Source organism: Equus caballus, chromosome 9 (genome assembly GCF_041296265.1).
Source record: "Equus caballus isolate H_3958 breed thoroughbred chromosome 9, TB-T2T, whole genome shotgun sequence".
NCBI lineage: Eukaryota > Metazoa > Chordata > Mammalia > Perissodactyla > Equidae > Equus > Equus caballus.
In genome coordinates, this window is record NC_091692.1 from 56,554,066 (window position 1) to 56,576,798 (window position 22,733).

Below are 22,733 nucleotides of genomic sequence, written 5' to 3' on the forward strand. Positions count from 1 at the left end.
TCGATTGAGTTTGCCACCTCATATGGTTGTGGTTTGTGGCACCCCAAAACAACTACAATAGAGTAACATCAAAGATCACTGATCACAGATCACTATAACAAATATAGTAATAATGAAAAGGTTAGAAATATTGTGAGAATTACCAAAATGTGACATAGAGACGTGAAGCGAGCGAATGTTATTGGGAAAATTGGCGCCAATAGACTTGCTTGATGCAGGGTTGCCACAAACCTTCAATTTGCGAAAAACACAGTATCTGTGATGCACAATAAAGCAGAGTGCAATAAAATGAAGTATTGCCTGTATGCTGTTTATGAAGTGTTATGTAAAGCTTTATACTTGGACTAAATTGTACAGCCATTATTTAGAGGAAACAATGATGACAGCATCTTTTTAACAAAACGAAAAAGAACATGAAGCCAGCGCCACTTGATTGGAGGCTACTCATTCTTCCATTTCCAATTTATCCAGGGCTGGAAGGCAATACTGACATTTTCCCAGGTCCTTGATGCTATTTCCAAACCTTTGTATCATTTTTTAAACCCTTTCTCCTTAGAAGCTTATACCAAGGAGACTGCCTACCTCTCTACTAGCTCATTTACCCACCCTCCTGGTTATTCCTCTACATGCATCAAAAAATGTGATCAACTTTTCCAAGACCCCTAGCTTTACAGGTTCCATTATCACCTTTACTCTGCGTCAGCCACCCCTCCCCATAGCCATGCCTCACTGTCAGTCAGAATTGTTCTACATAAGATCTCTGCCAGTAAACTATACCTCTCTTACTTCCTAGCTCCCATGTTCTTTGTGATCAGTGAGATGTTTGAGTTCATGACCAGTTTTTCCCCAGTCTGTCAGCCTCTCTGCAACTTTGCTTCCTGCCCCACTTACCTCAAATGCAGCAAATACTAGTCAGTGCACTCCCAGAGATACTGATTCAGCCAGTCTGAAATGAGGCCCTGGAATCCAATTTTTAAGTTTCCCAGCTAGTTCTGATGACAAACCAGATTTGGGAACTTCTGCTATCTATGGTTGACTGTTGAAACTACTCTGATCAATATTTTTAGCATCTTTGCTTTTTTGTCCTTCACCTCACCTGGAAAAGTCCCAACCCTGAATCAGTTAAAAAATTTGTTTTCCTGAGCCACTGAGTCCTGTCGGAGAAAATCCTACAACCGTATAAACTCGTGCCACTACCAAACCCTGGTCTCCAACCTTGGCCAGCCCCTCATGTCGTATTTTACCTGCCAGTAGTCAGTGGTCTACATTCTTTTCAGGGACTGTTTTAGACTTTCCCCTTGTTATGCCTACCGTCCTCTCTCCCTTTTCCATTTTCATCTTCCTTGCCTATGGTTAGAATAGACCAGAATGAAGACTGACCAGCTCCTATTCTCATGGAACTTATTAGTCTTGGGAATTGTGGCCCTGTGAGTGCCAGCTTCAAATTGGGTCCAAGTCCCTGCTTTCCACCGTTAATATAATCTACAGCTGCACTCATTGTTAAGCCCACTCCTTTAGTCAATAAAAGGTTATGCTTGCTATTCCTTGAAGGCAAGTTTGTGTGCTTTTGATTCTGTCCCTTCAGACCTTTTAATTAGTTATCTCCTCTCCTATATTGTCAACCTCTCCCATAGCATATAAACTACTTTATTCTTAACAAAAACTTTTCTTGACTGCTTCTACCACCTTCTCATCCCTTCTCTACCTAGTTTTTTGAAGCTCTTCGACCCAATGCAGTGACATCTGCCATCACCACTCCTAACCTCTTCTCTGATGGGTCACTAAATGCCAAGGCCAGTGGATGCTTTTCAGTTCTTATCCTGTTGCTTATATCTCCTTCCTTACTGAAATTCTTTATTCCTTTAGCTTCCCTGACATCATTTTTACTCAATTATTTTCCCTTACTGTTCTGCCTTTTCTTTTTTTTTTTTTTAAAGATTTTATTTTTTCCTTTTTCTCCCCAAAGCCCCCCGGTACATAGTTGTGTATTCTTCGTTGTGGGTTCCTCTAGTTGTGGCATGTGGGACGCTGCCTCAGCGTGGTCTGACGAGCAGTGCCATGTCCGCACCCAGGATTCGAACCGACGAAACACTGGGCCGCCTGCAGCGGAGTGCGCGAACTTAACCACTCGGCCACGGGGCCAGCCCCTGTTCTGCCTTTTCTTTGTGGGTATCTCCCTCTGTCTACCCCTTAAAACTTGGTTTTCACAATAAGTTAGTCCTTGGTTTATTTTCTGGTTGCCCAACATTCTCCCAAGATCATCTCATCCACTCATACTTTTGACTACTACTCACATAGGGTGTATCATTTCTCTCAAATATCTGGCACCTTACAACTTCTGTCTTATACCTTGGACTTCTATAGCTAGGTTTGAAATAACTATTTATACCCCACTACCAGGTCTTTCCACTTGGATTCACTTATGCTGAAATGGCATCATTCAGCAATTCCTATTACTCCCCTAACCTGACGATCAGTTTTTGAAGTCTTATGTCCCTTGAAGTTACATACCAGAGTAGTCTTTGTTTTTAAAGAAGTTCTTTTTTTAATTTTTTTTTTTTCAATCTAAAGATAATTCTAAGGTCCTAAAATATGCTCTCACAAAACACTCCAGGGCAAAATACTACTATGGATTTTTAGTAGGCTGAGGTATTTCTTTCTAATCATGAAAGAAGTGAGTCACTATATGATGATACAGAGCTGAGCAACTGGCTATTTTTGCACATTAAAAAAGTGAAGCACTGAAAAATGAATTTGGATTTTTCAAACTGTTTTGTAGGAGCCTTAACTATAACAATGTGTCATGTGTCAAATTATAATGTAGAATTTATTTACTGGAATTTACTTAATGTTGCTGAAGATAATTTCATAAACTGGTTCAGCAATTGATCTTTTCCTTAGGAGTGGTGTTAGTTAGTCTTTATGTTAATTTATTCCACACCTCTCAGCATTTATAATTAGAGGTTCAGTTAATCATTAAACTAACTGTATCATTGTTAGCATGTAGATAGTCATATCTATACTAGCAAGCCTTTATTTTTGACTACACCTCTAAATAACATCACTTTTTTGTTTTGGAAGATCAAAGCTATCGGCCAGACAGAATTGAACGCAAGCAACCCAGAAGAAGTGTTACAGCTGGCAGCACAGAGAAGGAAAAAAAAGTTTCTCCAAGCAATGGCAAAACTTTACTTTTAAGCAGTTAGTTAATTTTTTAACTTTTAAACAATGGGCTAAAAATAAACAGGATTAAGTTTATATAATACATATGTACACATTTAGTGGTGTTTTCTTTTCAGACAAAATTCTGAAACATTAGTTTAAAAACAAAAACTATACAGAAGCCTTCACACCATAACAATAGCTTAAATTTATAATTTCTTCAAAGGAAGAACAGATTCACATGTCCAGTAACAGAATAATTTGTTTTCTAATTAAATCCACATTTGAGGCTGAAATTTTTTTTAAAAAGCTAATTTAAAATATTTATGTAGAAGTAGCTAGTCTATATACAGCAAGTTCTTGTCAAGTTTTTTTTTTTATAAATAGATTTCTAAGAGTCAGTATACATTTAATACTTTTCTGCCTTAAGAAAATAGAAATTTAGAAGTTTAGGTCAAGTGTTAAGCTTTATCACTTTGACACTGTCCTTAACTCATAACGTAGGAATTTAAAAAGAACCTTAACAGTTTTACAAACATAAATAAAGCCTTAGTCACACTAAATTAAAAAAAAAAATCCTTAGGGATATCTTAAGAGTAATAAAGTGACTTTCTCATATAAATAGTTTGAGAGGGTACTTAAGTTTTTCACCCAAATTGTGATGTACAAAAAAGTTGTTATAAAGCAAACTATATGTCAGAGTCCCAGGTGGGAGCCACAGCATTTATCTTGTTTGTAATTTCTTTGGTATTCCCACTGTATAGAGCACAGTTTAAACACCATGTTCATCAAAGCCTTGATGGTTAAAAATATTATGGCAAGGCAAATAAACTAGTTTAAAAACAGATTAAAGTTCACCATTTGTAAAAGTTCAAGTTTTATAATAGCTTGCTACAGCAGCTGTAGATAAATTAGTCACCTTAATACAAAACTAAAACTTTGTAAACAAGTTTAAATTTTATTTTCAAGAACCAAATTGCACTAGTTAAGAGTGTGTGAATTTTGAGAATCTAAAAACTAGGATTTAAAGTACTGTATCATTTAATGTACCCTTTAAGGTAGCATTTATCTAGTCCAAAACTCCAATGATAAAATTCCTAGTTTATCAAGATAAACATAGTAACACTAGATCAAAAAAATTGTCATGGCATAAATCGTGGCTGGCTTCTATTCAGTCACCCTGGGAATGAAGTCATCTCTGTAAACAAGTCCTCCTGTTTTTAAACAGATTTCTTCCTTAGTGCCAATTTTAAGTGGTTTTTTAAAATCAAAGAATGGCAGTGAAACTTCTGAATTGGCTAGGACAGTCATAGCACTATTTTCCTGTAAAACTTTAGTTCAGTTCTATGAAATTCTATCCAATACTTGGTCACTTTCAACTTGTTTGCTTAGTTAACTTCTTTAGTGTTTTCCTGGTGGCTTTTCAGTGCTCTTCGGTGGTGTCATAATGCCTCCATTGCACACTGGTGACACCTGTCCCCCCTTTCTGAAGGTGTTTACATAATTTACTTCATCCTATACATGTGAAGAAATCATGCAGAGATTAACAGGTAAGATAAAGCATTGATACAGTAAAACAAAGTCAGACCAGACTTTTGGGTATTAATCTGAGACTACTTAGGCCTAATAGAATGGTATCTTTATTGTCTTTGCAACTGTGACTAGTCATATTCTAGAGGTTCAATACTTTGAACTGCCTGTAATTGTATTTTTTAAAACTCTTACCTGGACTTCTGGCATTGATCTTGAGACACTTCACAAATCTTGCTTTGAGTTTATTAACTTTTCTACATTTTTAAATCAGTGTGCCCATTAGAACTTACTTTCTCCTTACCATCTTATGTAACTGTCTGAAGTATTATTCCATAGTAACCTTTACTATCAATCAGTTTCAGTAAGACCAAAAAAACCCACAAGAAACATACCAACATAGCCAGATAATTTGTATGGGTCTGGATATTGTGTCCGTCTTCCATGGAAATCTTCTTAAAAATCTTCAGCTTCACTGGACTCGTACTTTTTACTACACTGACAAAAGGCACCATCCAGTCTACACATTCTGAAATGTTGTCCCATTCCAAACCTACAGAGAGAGAAGTTAAATGTGAAGGTTACATCGGAAACTTATCTAACATATGCCTAATGTATTTACTCCTGTTTCCAAATTTAAAGATAGTTCTTTTAAAATTCATTTAAAAAGAAACCAAAGTCAGCAAGATTAGCAAGTCAGAACAGATTATCACTCTCAACCTATGTTTATAATGTGACTATTTTGAGGGAGAAAAAGACTTAAAGCTTCTTAATCAGTACCTTCTACATATGAAATTGAAACTGTCAAAACCCAGAGAACTCTTAAAGCAGAGCTATAATCATGCTGACTAACTTCAAATGGATTTAAATTTCATTCTCCCTTATTTCTTTTGTTTGTGGATATACATTGAGGATTAGAAAGTACTTCTAACAGAAGAGAAGGTAATCACTAAACTAAGTTTTTTCTATTAAAATTTTAAATTCCTGCATAAGCAGGTTGCTGAAGTTCATAAATTAATAGTCCCTTTAAAAGTTGTGAACAGGTAAGAAGATAACAAAGTATCTTACCTGAGGCTTTCTTAACCACTTCGATAGAGGTAAAATGGCACAAGGCAGCAGCAGCCAGTATTCTGTACTGGAACTCTAATGAATCAATGGCTAGAATACACAGATCTAAAAGCTAATAATGGAAAAAGCAAAAGTACATGTATTTAGGAGGAAAAAGATAAGTACTAAATGTTGCTACTAAATATCAGCTAACATTTTAGAGTACTTATGATGTGGGACCATATGCCAAGAATTGCTACAACTATACAAGGATCCAAAGATGAATCAGCCACCACCCTTGAAGGAAGCCGAGTTTGGGGATTGTAGGTTAGGAAGGGAACAGACAAGTGAAGGATTGTTATGATGCAGTATGATGTGTACTAGTAGGAAGGGCACCTAATCCAGAATGAGGAAGACATATGCTGCTTAGATGAATCTTAAAAGACAAGGCAGCCAGGAAGATTGGGAGGTAGAGAATGTTCTAGGTATAGGAAACAGCATTTAAAAAGATAAATGTGAAAGTATCACTTTCACTTGGAACTCAGGTAGTTCAGAACACCTAAAGTAAAAAGTAAGAAATAAGCATGGAGTACTTTTCCTTCATTCTTTATTTTAAAAGAAAAGAGGGTAGCTGGAGAGGGATGGCCTAGATTAGATCATAAAGGATCTTTAAGAAGTCACAACTTTATTGAAATTACTGGAAGATTTTATTTATTTATTTTTTATTTATTTTTTTATTAGGAAGATTAGCCCTGAGCTTACTACTGCCAATCCTCTTTTTGCTGAGGAAGACGGGCCCTGAGCTAACATCCATGCCCATCTTCCTCTACTTTATATGTGAGATGCCTACCACAGCATGGCTTTTTGCCAAGTGGTGCCATGTCCACACCCGGGATCCGAAACGCTGAACCCGGGGCCGCCGAGAAGTGGAACGTGCACACTTAACCACTGTGCCACCGGGCCGGCCCCATGAAATTACTGGAAGATTTTAAATCATGAAAGTTAGATTTTGAGAATGATCGGGGGCTGGTGCCATGGCCGACTGGTTAAGTTCGTGCGCTCCGCTTTGGCGGCCCAGGGTTTTGCCAGTTCGGATCCTGGGCGCTGACATGGCACTGCTATCAGGCGGTGCTGAGGTGGAATCCCACATAGCACAACCAGAGGCACTCACAACTAGAATATACAACTATGTACTGGGGGGCTTTGGGGAGAAGAAGAAAAAATAAATAAGAAGATTGGCACCTGAGCTAACCACTGTTGCCAATCTAAAAAAAAAAGAAAAAAAAGAATGATTCCCTCAGACAGTGGTGAAGCAGATACACAAGAAGGGAACTTGCTTCTAAATACCGAGATTAGTTAAAAGGCAGTATAATCCAGGCAGTAAAAGAGCTGAACAAGGAGCAGTGGAATGGTGTAAAAGGGCTAGATTTCAGAGGCCTGAGGTGATACCTGTCTAGTGGAATAAAACAATTTATGTTTGCCCCCATTGGTCCCGAAGGTAAACATGAGTAGAAGAGTTGGAAATGAATTACTATTATATACCCCTAGAAACTGTTTCTTTATTGTTTATCAGCTTATGAAAGTTCTGCCCTCTCTATCAAAAGGATATAGCTACTTATGATAAACTGTGATGCTGGGAATTCTGACGAAAAAATTATTAAGCCTTCATTAGGAAGTTTTACAAAATGAACCGAGTCCAGTATATTTACTGGTTATCTAGTTTTAGGGTTCATAATATGTTTACTAGATTTAAAACACAAGTTAAATTTCAACTTAGGTTACTTAAAACCTACTTCAAAGTACCTCAATTCCTTCAATTCCATATGTAAGATTTTCACATCCTACATAGAGTAAAAATGTAGATTTTCTTCACTTATATATGACAGTTACAGCAGCCTTAAGATATTTCTTGTAAGAAGTAGGCAGGAAAGACTGGTACCCTCATCTTTTAATTAGCTACTTTGTTAGAATATTTGTTATAAGCTGGCATAGGGAAGTTTCACTTGAACTTTTTAAGAAATGTTATAACTAAATAAGGTGATTTTAATTCTAACATGTAAAATAGCTACCTTGTGTATTCAAATTTAAGAGTAAGATAATCATACCATTGTGAAGCCTAAAGACAACTGGCTGAAAAATACCTTTCCCATTTTATATCAAAAAGAGGTATTTCTATTTTGGACTCCTAAAGCTGAAAAGTACTCATAGTTAAACTCAAAGTTTAAAAACTTTTCTAGAATTATTAAGCAACATAAATATTAGGGATAGAATTTTATGCATTGGAAGTTTTGTTCTAGTCAATTGAGTGAATTTAATTCAATATGCTGTCATATAGCCTATTTAAGATTATAAATACACTAAACAAAACCTGTTGTTAACATTAGCATATATTCAATAAAAATGTCAAACCTGAGCTATTTGAATGAACTTTTCCTGAGAATACTGAGGTAGAAGAACTTTAGGAGCATCTTTAAGAGCATCGACTTGGAGGAAGAGATTTAGCCAGGAGATGATTGTTACAGGACAAAGTTCCCATTTTAAAGCCTGTTGATTAAATTAAAATGCCTGTTAATAAATGTAAGTATATATACACCACATTATATAGGTACTTTCTTAAATAGTGATTTAAGAAACTTTCTCTGCTATAGGCTTATTTCTTCCTAGGAGTTTTATTATTCTGACCCCTTTTATTTTTATTAAAAATATTTCTAGATACAATCTAAAGCTGCTTGTGTTTTACAGTCTATTACTGATATAGACCCCTTTATTGTTCTCTAGTTGTTTTTATTTACAAAGTTCATTGAGCCTGTTATTCATTCCTACTGTTCTAATTTCTTGTAGCCCATGGTCTTCCAAATCTGTTCTCTACTTTATTGAAACTGCCCTTTTAATTGTATTCAATGACTCCACAGCTAATTCCATTCAGATCTTCCAAGAGATGATTCTATAATTTTTCTTTACGTAATCTCCACTGGCTTCTGGTCAAAATGTGAAAGTTAAAAAAACACAAATCTGGGGCCAGCCCCAGGGCCAAGTGGTTAAAGTTCTGCACACTCTGTTTCTGTGGTGTGGGTTGGGATCCTGGGCACAGACCTGTTCCACTCATCAGCCATGCTGTGGAGGCATCCCACATAAAAAAAATAGAGGAAGATGGGCACAGATGTTAGCTCAAGGCGAATCTTCCTCACCGCCCCCCCCCCCCCCCACCAAAAAGACATATCCTAATTTATATATCTTTCCCTCCATGAAGCCCTGGGAGTTTACCATTTATAAGAAGTCTAAAACAATGAGAGAGCAGAGTCTTAATGCCTGTAGGACTGCCTAGACAATTCCATCTTCTCTTTACATCCTCCTTATACTACACTTCCAGTTTGAATCTGGATAACTTTGTTATTAGAACAATATCAACATGCCAGCAAGATCCCATTCCAGCAGAGCTATCAATCTGAATGTTTATAGTTTGAAAACATAATTTAATTCATAATGTATAGTTTACAGATAATTTGTAAATGAAAGTTATATTGTTGGTGTTTTCTTGTAAACCTATGATGTCCAAATTTAGTAACATACTTTCTAGTAGCTAACATTCACCCTTTAATTTCTCATTCAAGGCCTGATTAATAGCCTTCTATTAATAGCCCTTTTCTTTGCATATAGAAAGAATAAAAAAGGCAGTGAAATCATTCCCTATCTGTTGGAAGAAGGAGAAAATCAGAACTAAGATTTGAGAATCATTCTTGGAATTCATTTATATACACATCCTATGCTAACTACCTATATATTTTGAAAGTGTCCTTAATCAGTTTTAAGAAAGTAATATATTCTCAATATAGGAAACTTGAAAGATACAGAAAAATAGTCTACAAGTAAATTCCCCTCCCATCCATACCATTGTTAATATTTTGATGCATTAACCTCTTAGAACTGGATCCTAATACTAAAACCTCAGTTTTGACTACTTACATTGTAGTCTATGAGAGTCAGTAATAACTACTAAGTTACTAAATTGCAACTAGAAATAATAAAGATATAACTATTATTACCTTTAATATAATGAGTTCCATCCTTAAGATATCCTCTTCACTGCAAGCACCATCAGTGACATAAGCAAACTCTTGGAGCTTAGGAGCATAGATTTCCTTTAAAATGGATTTTTTAAATTAATATTAAGCACAGCTGAGACTGAGATGAAAAAATTATAGACAAACTACATACAGGCTACATTTTTAAGAACAGCTTCACAACGAGGACATGTTCTGAGGGATGCATTTTTAGGTGATTTCATCATTGTGTGGATGTCATAGAGTACTTACACAAACCTGGTGATAATCTTACGGCACCACCGTTGTATATGTAGTCCGTTGTTGACCAAAACGTCGTTTTGTAGCACATGGCTATATAAATGTTAGTAAAATAATTCTATGATAGCCAAAGGAACCTTATGTTTAAAGATATTTTTCATATCTAGGTATCTAAATTAGCTAACTATATTGATTGAGACTTATTTTCATAGAATTGATCTTGAATTTTGGTTAATAAACAACTAGAGTATTTTAAGGAGTCATTTCAGTTAAAAAACAAAAAGCCAAACTTGTTTTAAGATTGCCTAGTATATTGGTCAGACCAAAGCAAGACAGTCAACAAATAAGGTCTAGAAACCAAAGACATTTTCTTTACCCGAGTATAAAATTATAGTTAATCAAAAAGTACTTTGTGCAGTGTGGCTGACGACAGGTCTGTCTGAAGAGTCTAGAGAAGAACAACTAGAATGATCAAAGGAGTAGAAGAGAGGCCTGCACAGATGAGAACAGACTAGAAGATCAAGATTTCAGTCTAGAAAGATACCTGAAACACGGTATGATTTCAGGTAAGGACAGACTGAAAACAAACTTAGTCACCAAATTTGGCAGAATTTGGGGATAGCCTGTGAAGTTCAAATAACAAATCTGGAAGAAAGAAAAATACGCTTAAGGAAATTAATGCATGATTCACAGTCCTCCTCCTACCTTCAAAACAATACAGGCTTCAAAAATTTAAGATGAGGGTATTAATGATATCCATAATATATTGTTTAAGAAAAGTAGGTTGAGATTGTGTGAAGAAGAATCTCCAGAAAAAAGTTGCCTTCTATCCTGCCACCTCCATCAGACACAGAAATATTAGTCTGGATATTAGACCATTATTCTAATCCAACATAGTATTTATTTCATTTGATTTGATTGATTAGTTTTCAAAGACCATTCTATTGAATCCAAGTACCATAATTATGTATATAGAAACAGCATTGGTATATTTTGTTTGGCAGAATGAGCCATGGAACATTCCATCTAGAAATGAATTCCAGAATCTAAACTAGAGACTTAGATACTACGAAGGGAACTATGATATTTATCCTTCCATTTAAATCATAATGTTCAGAAAATGAATTGGAAAAACCCACTCATCTTTCCTAAGGAGTTAATATCAAAAGTAGTAGTATTCTCTGGGATTAATATGTTGATGTAGGGTAAATGTATCTATGGATAAACTTTGAGAACTTACCTCAAGTTTGGAGGCAATGAATAATGAGGTAATTCCAATGAGTTGAAGCATGTTTTTATTTATATCCTTTTGTGTCAACATAAATCTATCAAAAAAGTCTTGTGCAAGATAAAACGTTTCCCTATGAAGTGTGTATACTTCACATACCTAGAGAAGAATCCAATATTTAACTATTATTCCATAAATTTCTCCAAATTATAAAGTTATCTCTTAGACTTTAGAATATTTGAAGCCCAACTTTGCTTTTTAGGATACCAAAGCTAAGATCGGGGGGGGGGGATTAACATGTACTGATAAACAATCTATTACTGTCCTCATTTACTTTTATTAGTTGTATAGTTTTTTCACATGGACTTAATGTATTTATTCCAAGATAAATTTACACTCTTGCTGACTATGATTGAGAACTTTTTTCTATTACCTAATTATTTATTGCTGATAAATGGGCAAATTTTCATGGTTAGTTTATATTCTTATTAATCCTAATACAAAGTTCCAGCTGATTGATTCTCTTCATTGTTCTAGGTAGACATTTAACTACAAAATGACAACTGTATTCCTTTCAGTATTTTTATCTCATTTATTTTTCATGTTTTACTGTATTGGCTAAAAATTACAGAAGAAAACTGAATGAATAACATTGGTGACAGACAAAATCTTTATCTTATCCCTTGTTTCTGACTGTGATAGGAATTCCCCAAATGTTTCACTGGCATTATTAATAATAAATAGTATCTGTCATTTCCACACTTACTATAGGAAAAGGTTTTAATTCTCAAAATAACTCCATGATGTAGAGACCGTTATTTCCATTTTAAAGTTGAGGAAACACAGGGATAGATAGATGAGTTTCTAATAAACAATGTGTTAAGTAAATCTCCTATTCCTAAGTTTACTACATATTTTAAAGTCAGGAATGGATACTGAATTTCAAAAAATGTCTTTCACATCTATTGAGACTTTATGATTTTCATCCTTTAAAGTATTAAAATAATAAATAGATTTTCAAATGTTGAACTATCTTTGCATTCCTAGACTGAAAGAATACACTATGACAAAGTAGAGTTTAATGCTCTACTGGATTTGCTTTTATATTATATTCGATACGATTTTGCATCTACAATCATATTTAAGGGAAAATAGGAATAAATTTGATAGACAACCACTGGATAAAAATCAGTATAACATAAAAAGGAAAAAAAAACTAAAACTAACATAATCATGCTTAAGTTGCTTCCCAGATCACTAGACACTCAGAAAAAGTCAAAACCCAAGTAGCTTCTTGTACCCACATAATTGAAAAATAATTTTCCTTTCTAGTCAGAATAAGGAATAAGATGACCTGACTCAAAAGGAAAATGTTTTGTAGCCTTAAAAATTTCTGAGGGGCCGGCCCTGTGGCCGAGTGGTTAAGTTCGCGCACTCTGCTTCTGGGGCCCAGGGTTTTGCCAGTTCGAATCCTGGGCGCGGACATGGTGCTGCTCATCAGGCCATGCTGAGGCGGCGTCCCGCATGCCACAACTGGAAGGACCCACAACTAAAAATACACGACTGTGTACCGGGGGGCTTTGGAAGAAAAAGGAAAAAAAAAGAAAATCTTTAAAAGAAAAAAAAAAAATTCTGATAGCTTGAGATCTACTCTGCTGTGTTACTGCACCAAAAAGCCTAGAGTCGAGTCTCTCTCTTAGAATGCATCATCTCTGTCTTAAAGACAGGGAAACTAGAGAGCAAATATCCAAGGGTTGGAAGAAAATCACTTTGTCATCGACACAAGTAATTTCCTCGATAATAATTTTAGAGACGCATTTAGATTATGCAAAGAAAGGGAATGCGCCTAAACAGAAAATTCTAGCACAGAACTTTAGGGACTTCAGGATCACTATTATTGCTTTAGATTAATGGTACAGTGTATTTCTGAAAGGAATAGAGGTATATGATAAAGGGAAGCTACATGGAGCCTAGAGGGCTTAGGGCTTCTGGACAGTCAAAGCCTCCTTACTGTTTAGGACATAGAAATCGGGATTCCAAATCATAGTTTGATTTTGGTGATGGTGAAAAGGACTTCTGAGGGCACTGAAACCTAGTGTTGGTTCTTCACTTTCCATAGCAGAATTCAGAACCTCATCAACTGTATATCCTGTTCATCTTGAGTATCCTCAGCACCTAGAACAGTGCCTGGAACTCAGCAGTATCCACAGATAGCAGGAACTCTGACTTGGGTTTGGGTTGTATGAAATGTAGTGGCTGTGTCCTCATGATTTTATTCTTAGATCATTTTTCATTTTGGTACCATCAACTACACTAAATACCCCCCAAAAGATGACTGCTGGCAATATATAATATTCCCTGAGGACACGTGGAAAGTACATTTACATCTAAGTATTTTTCCATCATACAAAGGAAATGTGTGTTAGTGGAACATACCTCTAAAAGCCAGTCTAGAAGTATTGACCTCATCTGGGGCTCCAGGTCGGAATGCAGAACTTCAAAATGTTTATCATGAACGTATCTGGTCTCTTTTTTTAACATGTTTAGCCAAACATCCGTTGAACATCCCCAGCTATGAAAAGGGGAATAAAGGAGTAATTCAATTGTGTGATCTACATAATACACAAACTATCTGTTTTACATAGAATAAACTCAGCTTCCAGACACTGAAATCTAACTTTGAATTAGAAGTTGGAAGGAGAAGCTCTTAAAGTAACGTAGGAAAAAATTACCTTAATTTTTAGAAACCATTTCTTTAGCATGAAAAAGGAGAAGCCTGAAATTATACAGCAAGAACTTAGACTATGATAATCTAAATTGATAGATTTCAAGAGTGCTTTCTAGTCCCCATTTATTTATCATTTATAAAGGTTCCTGTTTAAGATAACCATGTTTTCTCAAGAGCAATGCTAAAGAGGCAAGTATTTAAAGCATATGATCCCAGTATAGACAAGTCTCCATCATCTCCAAATAGATCATCAATAGTAGAATCACCTACAGTGGGGGTAAGGTGGGACAGAGTATGGTGAAGGGGAGGGTTGCTGAGTTTAAATGTCCGAGCCCATTAATTTGCTTATTAAAGCCAAATAAAAATTACTACGTTTTGTATAAGCTGTACTTCTTAGTCATATGCATTTACTAAAAAAAAAATTACATATAGACATTATTAAGCTTGGTAAGAAACAGGGTTGACATGTCAAATGAAAATGCTGTACATGTTAAAATGCTTCCACCTTAGCAATTTAGATAAATTATTTAAACTCCATCAAAAAGCTGATTCAGTTCTTCTGATAAGGCTTACTATACTCAGCAAGCAAACGAAAATAACTTTATAGAACCAATGTTTTAAATACCCATATCATTTGCAGATAGCACTACTCTGAGATAAAATATATGCTTGAATATTAGTAAAGAGCAATTTTTTTTACAAGTTTTCCTATGAAGGCAAAAATAACTCAAAGTAGCAGCATATATTAGTACAATTTTAATCTTTCATGTTAAATTACTGGAGTTTTTCTTACCTTAAGTCAGGCAAAGGTGAAGGATTAATAAAAAGATTTTTAAATCTGTAATTTGTAAATCTGGAGAAGTCACTTGTTCCTATTTCCTTGTGGGGTGTTTCAATGATAATGCAAGGACTGATACCCCCAGATAATACAGGTGGCCAGCAATTCTGTCATGAAAAAGAAGAAAAGACGACTGCCTATTCATGCAATAGGAAACCAGCTTTTGTCTTGGATCTTTCATAAATGGAAGCTAATATTTCTAAACAGTCTACAGTTTTCCCCAAACACCATTGTTAGCTAACATTGCTGACAATCTAGTTAATTTGACATTCATATTTTATAAATAAGCTGTATAGCTCATATCAGTCTTGATAAAGAGTAACAAGATGTTTTAGACAAAAAAATTCTGAAAATACAAGATATTAAGTATTGGAGGAGGGGGGAATGACAAAATGCATCTTTAGTCAAATACTAATCACTTTCAAGATTATAAAATTGAAATTCTCCGTCTGTATTTAGCAGCAGTAGCAAGGGCACCTTGTTTTATAAAAAGGTTTTTTTCCAGTTAAGTCTGCTCTGATACTTTAGAATACTTGAAGGTAAAACCTTAAAAATGGAATCAAGTGTAATCAATTACTTAAATACTTAAAGGACCCTTTCCCCAATCAATGCTGCTTTCAAAGAGAACCAAAATGTTTTCTGTATAACACATAGGAAAGAATAGGTAGCAGAGGGCTGGGTGCCAGTCTGTCAGTGAATCAAGATCCTATTTATTCCCCAAGGAGCGGCTATTAGGACCCTGCACTGTAGTCAGAGAGGGAACAAAGAGCAGTACACTGGACAGATTAGGCGGGCCTTGGTGCGCCAGGCAGCTCCAAGAGGGAGGGCTTTACAAAGAGGAACCAGCTGCTTCAAGGCAAACTTACTCCGCAGCTGTAGTAGGATTCAGGCACATACAAGCCACCTAAAGTATGATAAGCGCCTGCCTGCTGACCTCTAGGGGCATTAAGTGTCAGAGAAATCTTTCTATTGCAAAGCAATAGCACAATCCTATTCTTATTCGTCCTGCATTTGTTCCCCTCAAATCCACTGAGCCGGTTATGCATTACCCTAATCTCATACTGGTGTTTCTTGGTGACCTCCTCTTTCCTTTTTTTGACATCCTGGAAAATAGAAAAGACCACTGTTAAACTAAGGCCCCAGCACGGAATTTCCTCTCTCCTCTTCCCTTAACTCACCTGGGCTGTTTTTCTCTTCTTGGCCTGAATTATCTGGGCTTCTTGCGGGGAATCCGTCTGGTTGGGCTGGGGCTGCTGTTTCGCTTGTAAACGGCTACTATAATAAATTTTTTAAAAGGAAGTTTAATAAGTCACGAGTTTCGAACGCAGCAGCTAACTTTGAAACATATCTCCAAGACAACATTACCTGCGTCTTGACATTCTCTTCTTTCAGGTGTATGAAACCTCTAGAGGGGAGAGGAAAAACCCGAGTCAAATACATTGTCATCTGTATTCTCCAAGTGCCAGTTAGACGCTGATTCAGAGGTTACAGCCAAGTCCCTCAGGAGATGGCCTGAGCCAGTTTACCGTGCTGTCTTCACTGGTTTAGTTATCTCATGGTATTAATTTTGGACACGTGCCTGCATTTCCCCAACTGAATGTACAGCCAATATACAGCCGGGGTGCAAGTGTCTTCAAAAATTTACAAAGCACCTTAAGCACCCAGAACACTCAGGGAGACAGATCTCCCCCAAAGGGTTTTTTTTTTTTTTTTGCGTCCTCCATCCTGCCCCCGCACACCCCGAATGGGGTTTGGGCAGTGCCCCCAATTCCCCTCTCCCATCCGGGACGAGCCGCGGGGAGAGGGGGTTGTGGAGGCGAAAGGCTGTGGAGAAGCCGGTTCCGCGCCAATTTGGAGAGCGGCGGTGGCGGGGAAGCAGAGGGCGGAGGGAACTTGTGTCACGTCCTTCAGTCTCCTTTCCCTCCTTCCCGGCCCCACAGGGCCCTGCCTGTCGCTTGAAGGGGCACCGGGACCCAGACCCCAGATCGAGGGGTGGGAGTGAAGGAAAGGGAGTTAAAAAGGGGGAAAACTGGGCTGGTCGGGGAACTTCTCTCCCCCTGAAGGGGACCCAGACCCCCATGCTCTTTCCCGAGAGATAGCCCCCAAATGGAAGTGGAAGAGAGAAGCCCCTAGAATGAGGGGCTTTTCCGTGGCCTTCCACTTCGGGGCATCCCTCCATCCCCCACCGCTTCCCCAGCCCCCTGCCAAGAGTCCTGACAGAAGCGGAGCGCGGGGACCCATACCCCGACCGCCTCGTTCTCAGCCTTCCCATTTTTCCTCCCCGAGGCTCCCGCCCGCGGGATCATCGGCCCAGGGGGCTTTCTTTCCTCCCGCATCCCGCCCTGCACCCAGCACCTCCTCACCGCCAGACCTGCTACCGCTCGGCGCTCAGCTGGCGCCGGCGCCAACCCAATATATAGGCCGGGCCAGGCCCGCCCCGCACGCATGCGCCTCAGCCTGACACCTCCGGACAGCGCGCTCCCCTCCCCCGCGCGCCCGCCGGCGCCCGCCCCCCGGGCCCGCGTCCCGCGCCCTGCCCTCAGTCGGCTCCGGCCCACCCCCAAGGGGCTGCAGCACCCACTCGCCCAGGCCCTCAGTCCGCGTTCACCTGCGCTCCGCTTCACCTGCCTGCGCGGCCCGGCGGCGGGAGGCAGTCTTAGAGGCTCCTCCTCCGCGTCCCGGCTCCCCGCCGCCCGGCTCCCGCATCTCCCGCCAGTACGTTCCTGTCCCCTCCCGCCCTCAAGTCCCGGATCGCGGGGGTGTCAGGCCGCGGCTCAGACACGGCGTACGGCCAAGTGGTGGCGGCTCGGGGGAGCAAAGAGTGGCCAGGAAGTGGACATCCTGCGGCGCACCCTGGCTGTCCCGCCAAGGCCTGAAGGAACCCAGTTCTTTCCTAAGAGACGAGGGGACCAAAAGGGCCCGCCCCTGCGGGAGGAGCGCAGCTTCGGCTGGCGAGCTGGCCAATGGGAGGCGAGGACTGCAGCACAACGTGGAGCGGCTGCAGAATGTAAACACAGCCCGGCGAGCGTCCGGCCACGTGTGTCCCCGCGCGCCACCCGTCGGGCCCCTGGGACCACCAGGGACGGCTGTGGCACACCAGGGCAGCCATGCTCCAGGATGCCTATCTTGCACTTTGCTCCAGCCCGCCGGCCGAGGTATGTATCAACCCCGTTTTCCCGCTCCTTGCTCCGCTGACCCGGCTACCCTCGTGGTGGGTGGCTCACTCTGCAGCCCGCCTCCCTGCCCCTGCCTGGCGGCTTCCCACCCTGTAGTCGTCGCGCAGGAAACGCTCACGCCCTGCCGCACCCTCCCTTCCTCTCCTCCCAGTCTCCAATTCCGGGGCCTCCAAGGGTCAAACACCTCTCCAGAGCAGGGCCGAGGGTGGCCTTCCCCCTTCTCCACCAGAGCGGCGGCTCTGCGGGGGCCTGGCCCAGCGGGAAGAACAGTCCCACCACGTGCGGCCCGGGCCCGCCCACCCCGCCCCGCCGCTAGCGCGCCCTGCGGAGCCCGCGCGAGCTGCCCGCGCGGGAGGGAGCCGCCCGCCTCCGAGCTATAATGGGAGGAGGCGCGTCCGATGCATTTCCTTCTCTTTCCTCCCATATCTAAACTTAGGGGTACCCTCACTGTTTCTATTAACGCCCCACCCGAGCGCGCCTCAAGACCGGACATCTCCAAGTAGGACATGCCGATGATACTCTGCAAAACAGGTTTTCCAGCGGGAGCAGTGGGGCGGGGGACGCCTCCAGGAACAAAGACCCCCGAGGTGGAGGAGCCGTGCGGAGGCTTCCTGGAACCCGCGGCGCTCGGGCCGGACGCGGACCGGCCTTGCTCGTCCCCCTGCCCTGGCCCTGAGTGAGCCCTGGGAGAGGTCCGGGGGGACGGAGCCGCCGGGGTGGCCGCGCGTCGCGGCCCAGGCGGGAGCCCTTCCCAAGATGCACCAGGCGGTTGGTGGCGGCGGCGGCGGCGGTGCCCGGGACCGAACTCGGGTCGCCGCTCCGCGCCTTTTGTGCTGCTCCGCCCGTCCCGGCCTCAGAGCCTAGAAATGAGTGCTTCTCGGGGTTTTCGGGCCGGCAAAGTCCTTTTTCACAGTTTCTCTTTCGATTCTTAGAAAGGTATCGTGACACCGACAAAGTAATTGTTTTCAAAACTGGTGGCCTAAATGAGTGAATTTGATAATCAAAATATACTGAAAACCAGGGATGTCTGTTAACTTTTGTAGGATAGCACTGGACTGACTAGTAAATTACTTGTAAATGAGACATTGTAATTATAGGAATGAACTTTAGTCAATGTGTTCCCCATGCCCTTGACTATGAAGTGAATGAATGCAATCATAGTAAAGGAAAAATTAAAAACAATCCCAAGTCTGCTTTGTGTGGAAACGAACAGGATGAATTCTGCCATATTACAAGTACCTGTTCGGTGGTCAAATGGGACTAAAAAGAATATGGGTTTGGGGCCGCCCCGTGGCCGAGTGGTTAAGTTCCCGTGCTGTGCTTGGTGGCCCAGGGTTTCGCCAGTTCAAATCCTGGCCGTGGACATAGCACCAATTGTCAAGCCATGCTGAGGCGGCATCCCACATGTCACAACTAGAAGGACCCACATCCAAAAATACACAACTATGTACAGGGGAGGGGCTTTGGGAGAAAAAGGAAAAATAAAATCTTTAAAATGAAAAAAAAGAATGTGAGTTTACCTCTTAGATGGACCGAGGTTCCAGTCCTGCTCTGTTGCAAGTTCCCGAATACCTCGGAGCGTGGGTTTCCTCTAGAAAAGATGTAAGATGCTCATTTTAAGGGGTAAAGATTTTTTTTAATTTTTCCTTTTTCTCCCCAAAGCCCCCTGGTACACAGTTGTGTATTTTTAGTTGTGGCTCCCTCTAGTTGTGGCATGTGCGACGCCCCCTCTGCAAGGCTTGATGAGCGGTGCCATGTCGGCGCCCAGGATCTGAACCAGCGAAACCCTGGCCCTCGCCCCCACCCCAAGCGGAGCCCGCCAACCTAACCACTTGGCAATGGGGCCGGCCCCTTAAGTGTTATTTTAAAGATTAAATCTGATAAAGTATATAGAGACCCTCTCTTGCATATGTACCTGTCACAGAGCAGATGCTTAGTGCTAGCTCTTCACTCTCCTGTCCACCCCTCTTACTGGTTTATAACCATAGAAATTAAGAAGTAGTTTTAAGGATCCTGAATAAAACAGAAACCTGAATTATAAAATTGCTGTTTCCCAGAATTTTGTGCATGTAGTCGTCCTTTTAGGTACCTACTTTAGACGTCATCTTTCAATACATTATCTTTGTTTCATAATTCACCTACTTTCAAATGTATAAAATTCCTTTATATGTGTAATAATTTTAGGAATTTTGGCATTTTCTAAAGTATATTTTCCACGTTGTACATGCAAAGTTGAAACACCATGGTAAATAAACTATTGGCCTCTACAGTGCTTTCATTTTCAGAAAAGAAAAAGAAAGCAGGAAGATTCTTAGAGGCACAGGTTTAAAAAAATCAGGCTGAACCCGCTTATTTCTTGCTTCTGTGCCTTTTCTTTGCCATACTGCCTCTGTGAAGCCTTCCCGGACTCTTTTCTCTGTGCTCTACAGTTATGCTACCTCACAGGATGATAATTACCTAGTAAAATGTCTTTTAGGGGGCTGGCCGGTGGCGCAGTGTTTATGCAGGTTCCACTTCCGGCTCCGGGTTTGCAGGTCCCGATCCCTGGTGCGAATGTGGCACCGCTTGGCAAGCCATGCTGTGGTAGGCATCCCGCATATAAAGTGGAGGAAGATGGGCACGGATGTTAGCTCAGGGCCAGTCTTCCTCAGCAAAAAGAGGAGGATTGGCAGCAGATGTTAGTTCAGGGCTAATCTTCCTCAAAAAAATAAATAAAGTAAAATGTCTTTTGTCTCCAACCAGGCTTTGGACCTTGTTTTATCTTTTTATTGCCAGTACCCAGCAGTTCAAAGGCATACATAGTAGGATCTGGGCAAATATTGAATTGAATTATGTATTGGATATCCCATCATAGAACTTTAATTCTCTAGGTTAGAGTGGTGGGTGGTAGAATTATTCCCAATGAATATTAGGCCTTTTTTGTATTAATAGACTATTTTATAGAAAAGTTCTAGGTTTACAGAAAAACTGAGCAGGTAGAAGAGAGCTTTCATATACTCCTCCACCCTCCACCACCACCTCATCCCTGTTTATTGACATATTAGTGTGATACATTTGTTACCATATGAACCTATGTTGATGGATTAACTAAAGTTCACACTTTATTCAGATTTCCTTACTTTTACCCTAATGTGTTTATTGCTGCAAGATCCAAACATCACATTTAGAAATCACATCTCCTTAAGGTTCCTCTTGGCTGTGACAGTTTCTCAGACTTTGCTGGTTTTTAATGTCCTTGATAGTTTTGCAAATTGCTGGTTAAGCAGTTTGTAGACTGTCTTTCTATTGGAATTTGTCTGATGTTTGTTTGATGGTTAGACTCGGGTTTGGGGTTTGGAGTATGAAGATCATAGAGATGAAGCGCCATTTTCATCACATCGTATCAGGGATACATACTGTCATCGTGCTTTATGACTTGATGTTTGCCGTTGGCTAAGGTATTGTTTGTCAGGCTTCTCCATTGTAAAGTTACTCCCCCCCACCTTTCCATACTATACTCTGGAAGGAAGTCACCATGTGCAGCCAGCACCTAAGGAGTGGAGAGTTAGGCTCCACCTCCTTTAGGGTGAAATAGCTGTATAATTTATTTGTAATTCTTCTGCATGGGAGATTTGTCTCTTCTCCATTTATTCATTCATTCAGTGATTTATATCAGTGGATATTTATTCACTCATGGATATTTATTTTATACTTTGAATTATAATTCAATATTACTTTATCTTGTTGCTCAAATTGTTCTAGCTTTGGCCAGGGTTTTTTTGTTTTTTTTTTAAAGATTGGCACCTGAGCTAACATCTGTTGCCAATCATCTCTTTTTTTTTTCCTTCTTCCCAAAGCCCCCCAGTACATAGTTGTATATTCTAGTTGTAGGTCCTTCTGGTTGTGCTATGTGGACACCGCCTCAGCATGGCCTGATGAGCGGTGCCATGTCCATGCGCAGGATGCAAACTGGTAAAACCCTGGGCTGCCAAAGCGGGACACGCGAATTTAACCACTCTGCCACAGGGCCAGCCCCGGCCAGGGTATATTTAATACTTTTTTATTTCATGGGACCAATTTAAAGTTAAGCAAAAATGAATACAGCTAAATGATAAACAGTATTTCTCACGTAATCTCACAAGAAAGGAATAAAACATTTTTCCAGGGCCAGCCCGTGGCCTAGTGGTTAAAGTTCCGCATTCCATGCTCTGCTTCTGTGGCCCAGGTTCACAGGTTTGGATCCTGGGCGCGGACCTACTCCACTCATCAGCCATGCTGTGGAGGCATCCCACAGACAAAGTAGAGGAAGATTGGTGCAGACGTTAGTTCAGGGCAAATCTTCCTCACAAAAAAACCAAAAACAAAAGAAAACATTTTTTCCCATTTGATTAAATTTGCTTATTATCTGTCTTAGTCAAAACACATCTATAGAAAAAAAATCCATCCAAATTTTAATAATGAATTACTTACTAGACTATCCCCTTTATTGCTTCCTCACGGACATTTTTCAGTAAACTAGCTTTTTTTAATGGTAAGTGGTGGAACAATAACTACTAGTCTAGTTTGGTGCCACTGCCTTGATTTATGCTAGGGCACCAACAGCTTTAGCTACCATTGCATTTGCATTATCACAGCAAACAATAACACGGTTAAAAAGGCAAATCCCTTAATTTTATTATGTAAATAGTTTTGACCTTGTGGTCCCCCTTAAAGGGTCTATGCACCACCTCCCCAGAGATCTATG

At 40.2% G+C, this 22,733-nt stretch overlaps 2 protein-coding genes across 14 annotated transcripts in view; one reads left to right on the top strand and one right to left on the bottom strand.

Moving 5' to 3' along the window:
* The window catches only part of INTS8 (integrator complex subunit 8), a 66,361-nt gene extending 63,096 nt beyond the window's left edge, over positions 1 to 3,265 (top strand). For all 3 annotated transcript variants that reach the window (XM_023648705.2, XM_023648707.2, XM_070222352.1), the window contains exon 27: positions 3,082 to 3,265. In XM_023648705.2, coding sequence (XP_023504473.2) covers positions 3,082 to 3,198 — 117 coding nt within the window. In that variant the 3' untranslated portion in view covers positions 3,199 to 3,265. The remainder of the gene's footprint in view (positions 1 to 3,081) is intronic.
* CCNE2 (cyclin E2) lies at positions 3,254 to 17,763 on the bottom strand. 11 transcript variants are annotated; one of them, XM_023648708.2, is made up of 12 exons: positions 17,198 to 17,271; positions 16,200 to 16,239; positions 16,013 to 16,109; positions 15,884 to 15,937; positions 14,790 to 14,941; positions 13,705 to 13,840; positions 11,281 to 11,427; positions 9,783 to 9,878; positions 8,149 to 8,283; positions 5,761 to 5,872; positions 5,088 to 5,245; positions 3,254 to 4,677 (listed from the first exon to the last, which is right to left on the bottom strand). In XM_023648708.2, the coding sequence occupies exons 2-12, from the start codon at positions 16,211 to 16,213 to the stop codon at positions 4,564 to 4,566; spliced, it is 1,215 nt and encodes a 404-aa protein (XP_023504476.1). In that variant the 5' UTR covers positions 16,214 to 16,239; positions 17,198 to 17,271; the 3' UTR covers positions 3,254 to 4,563. The 11 variants fall into 11 exon arrangements, with proteins under 11 accessions (XP_023504476.1, XP_023504477.1, XP_023504479.1 ...); XM_023648709.2 differs by lacking the exon at positions 17,198 to 17,271 and adding an exon at positions 17,443 to 17,763 and having other exon boundaries at positions 4,095 to 4,677; XM_023648711.2 differs by lacking the exon at positions 17,198 to 17,271 and adding an exon at positions 17,443 to 17,487 and having other exon boundaries at positions 4,095 to 4,677; positions 16,013 to 16,106.
* Positions 17,764 to 22,733: the final 4,970 nt, after the last annotated feature.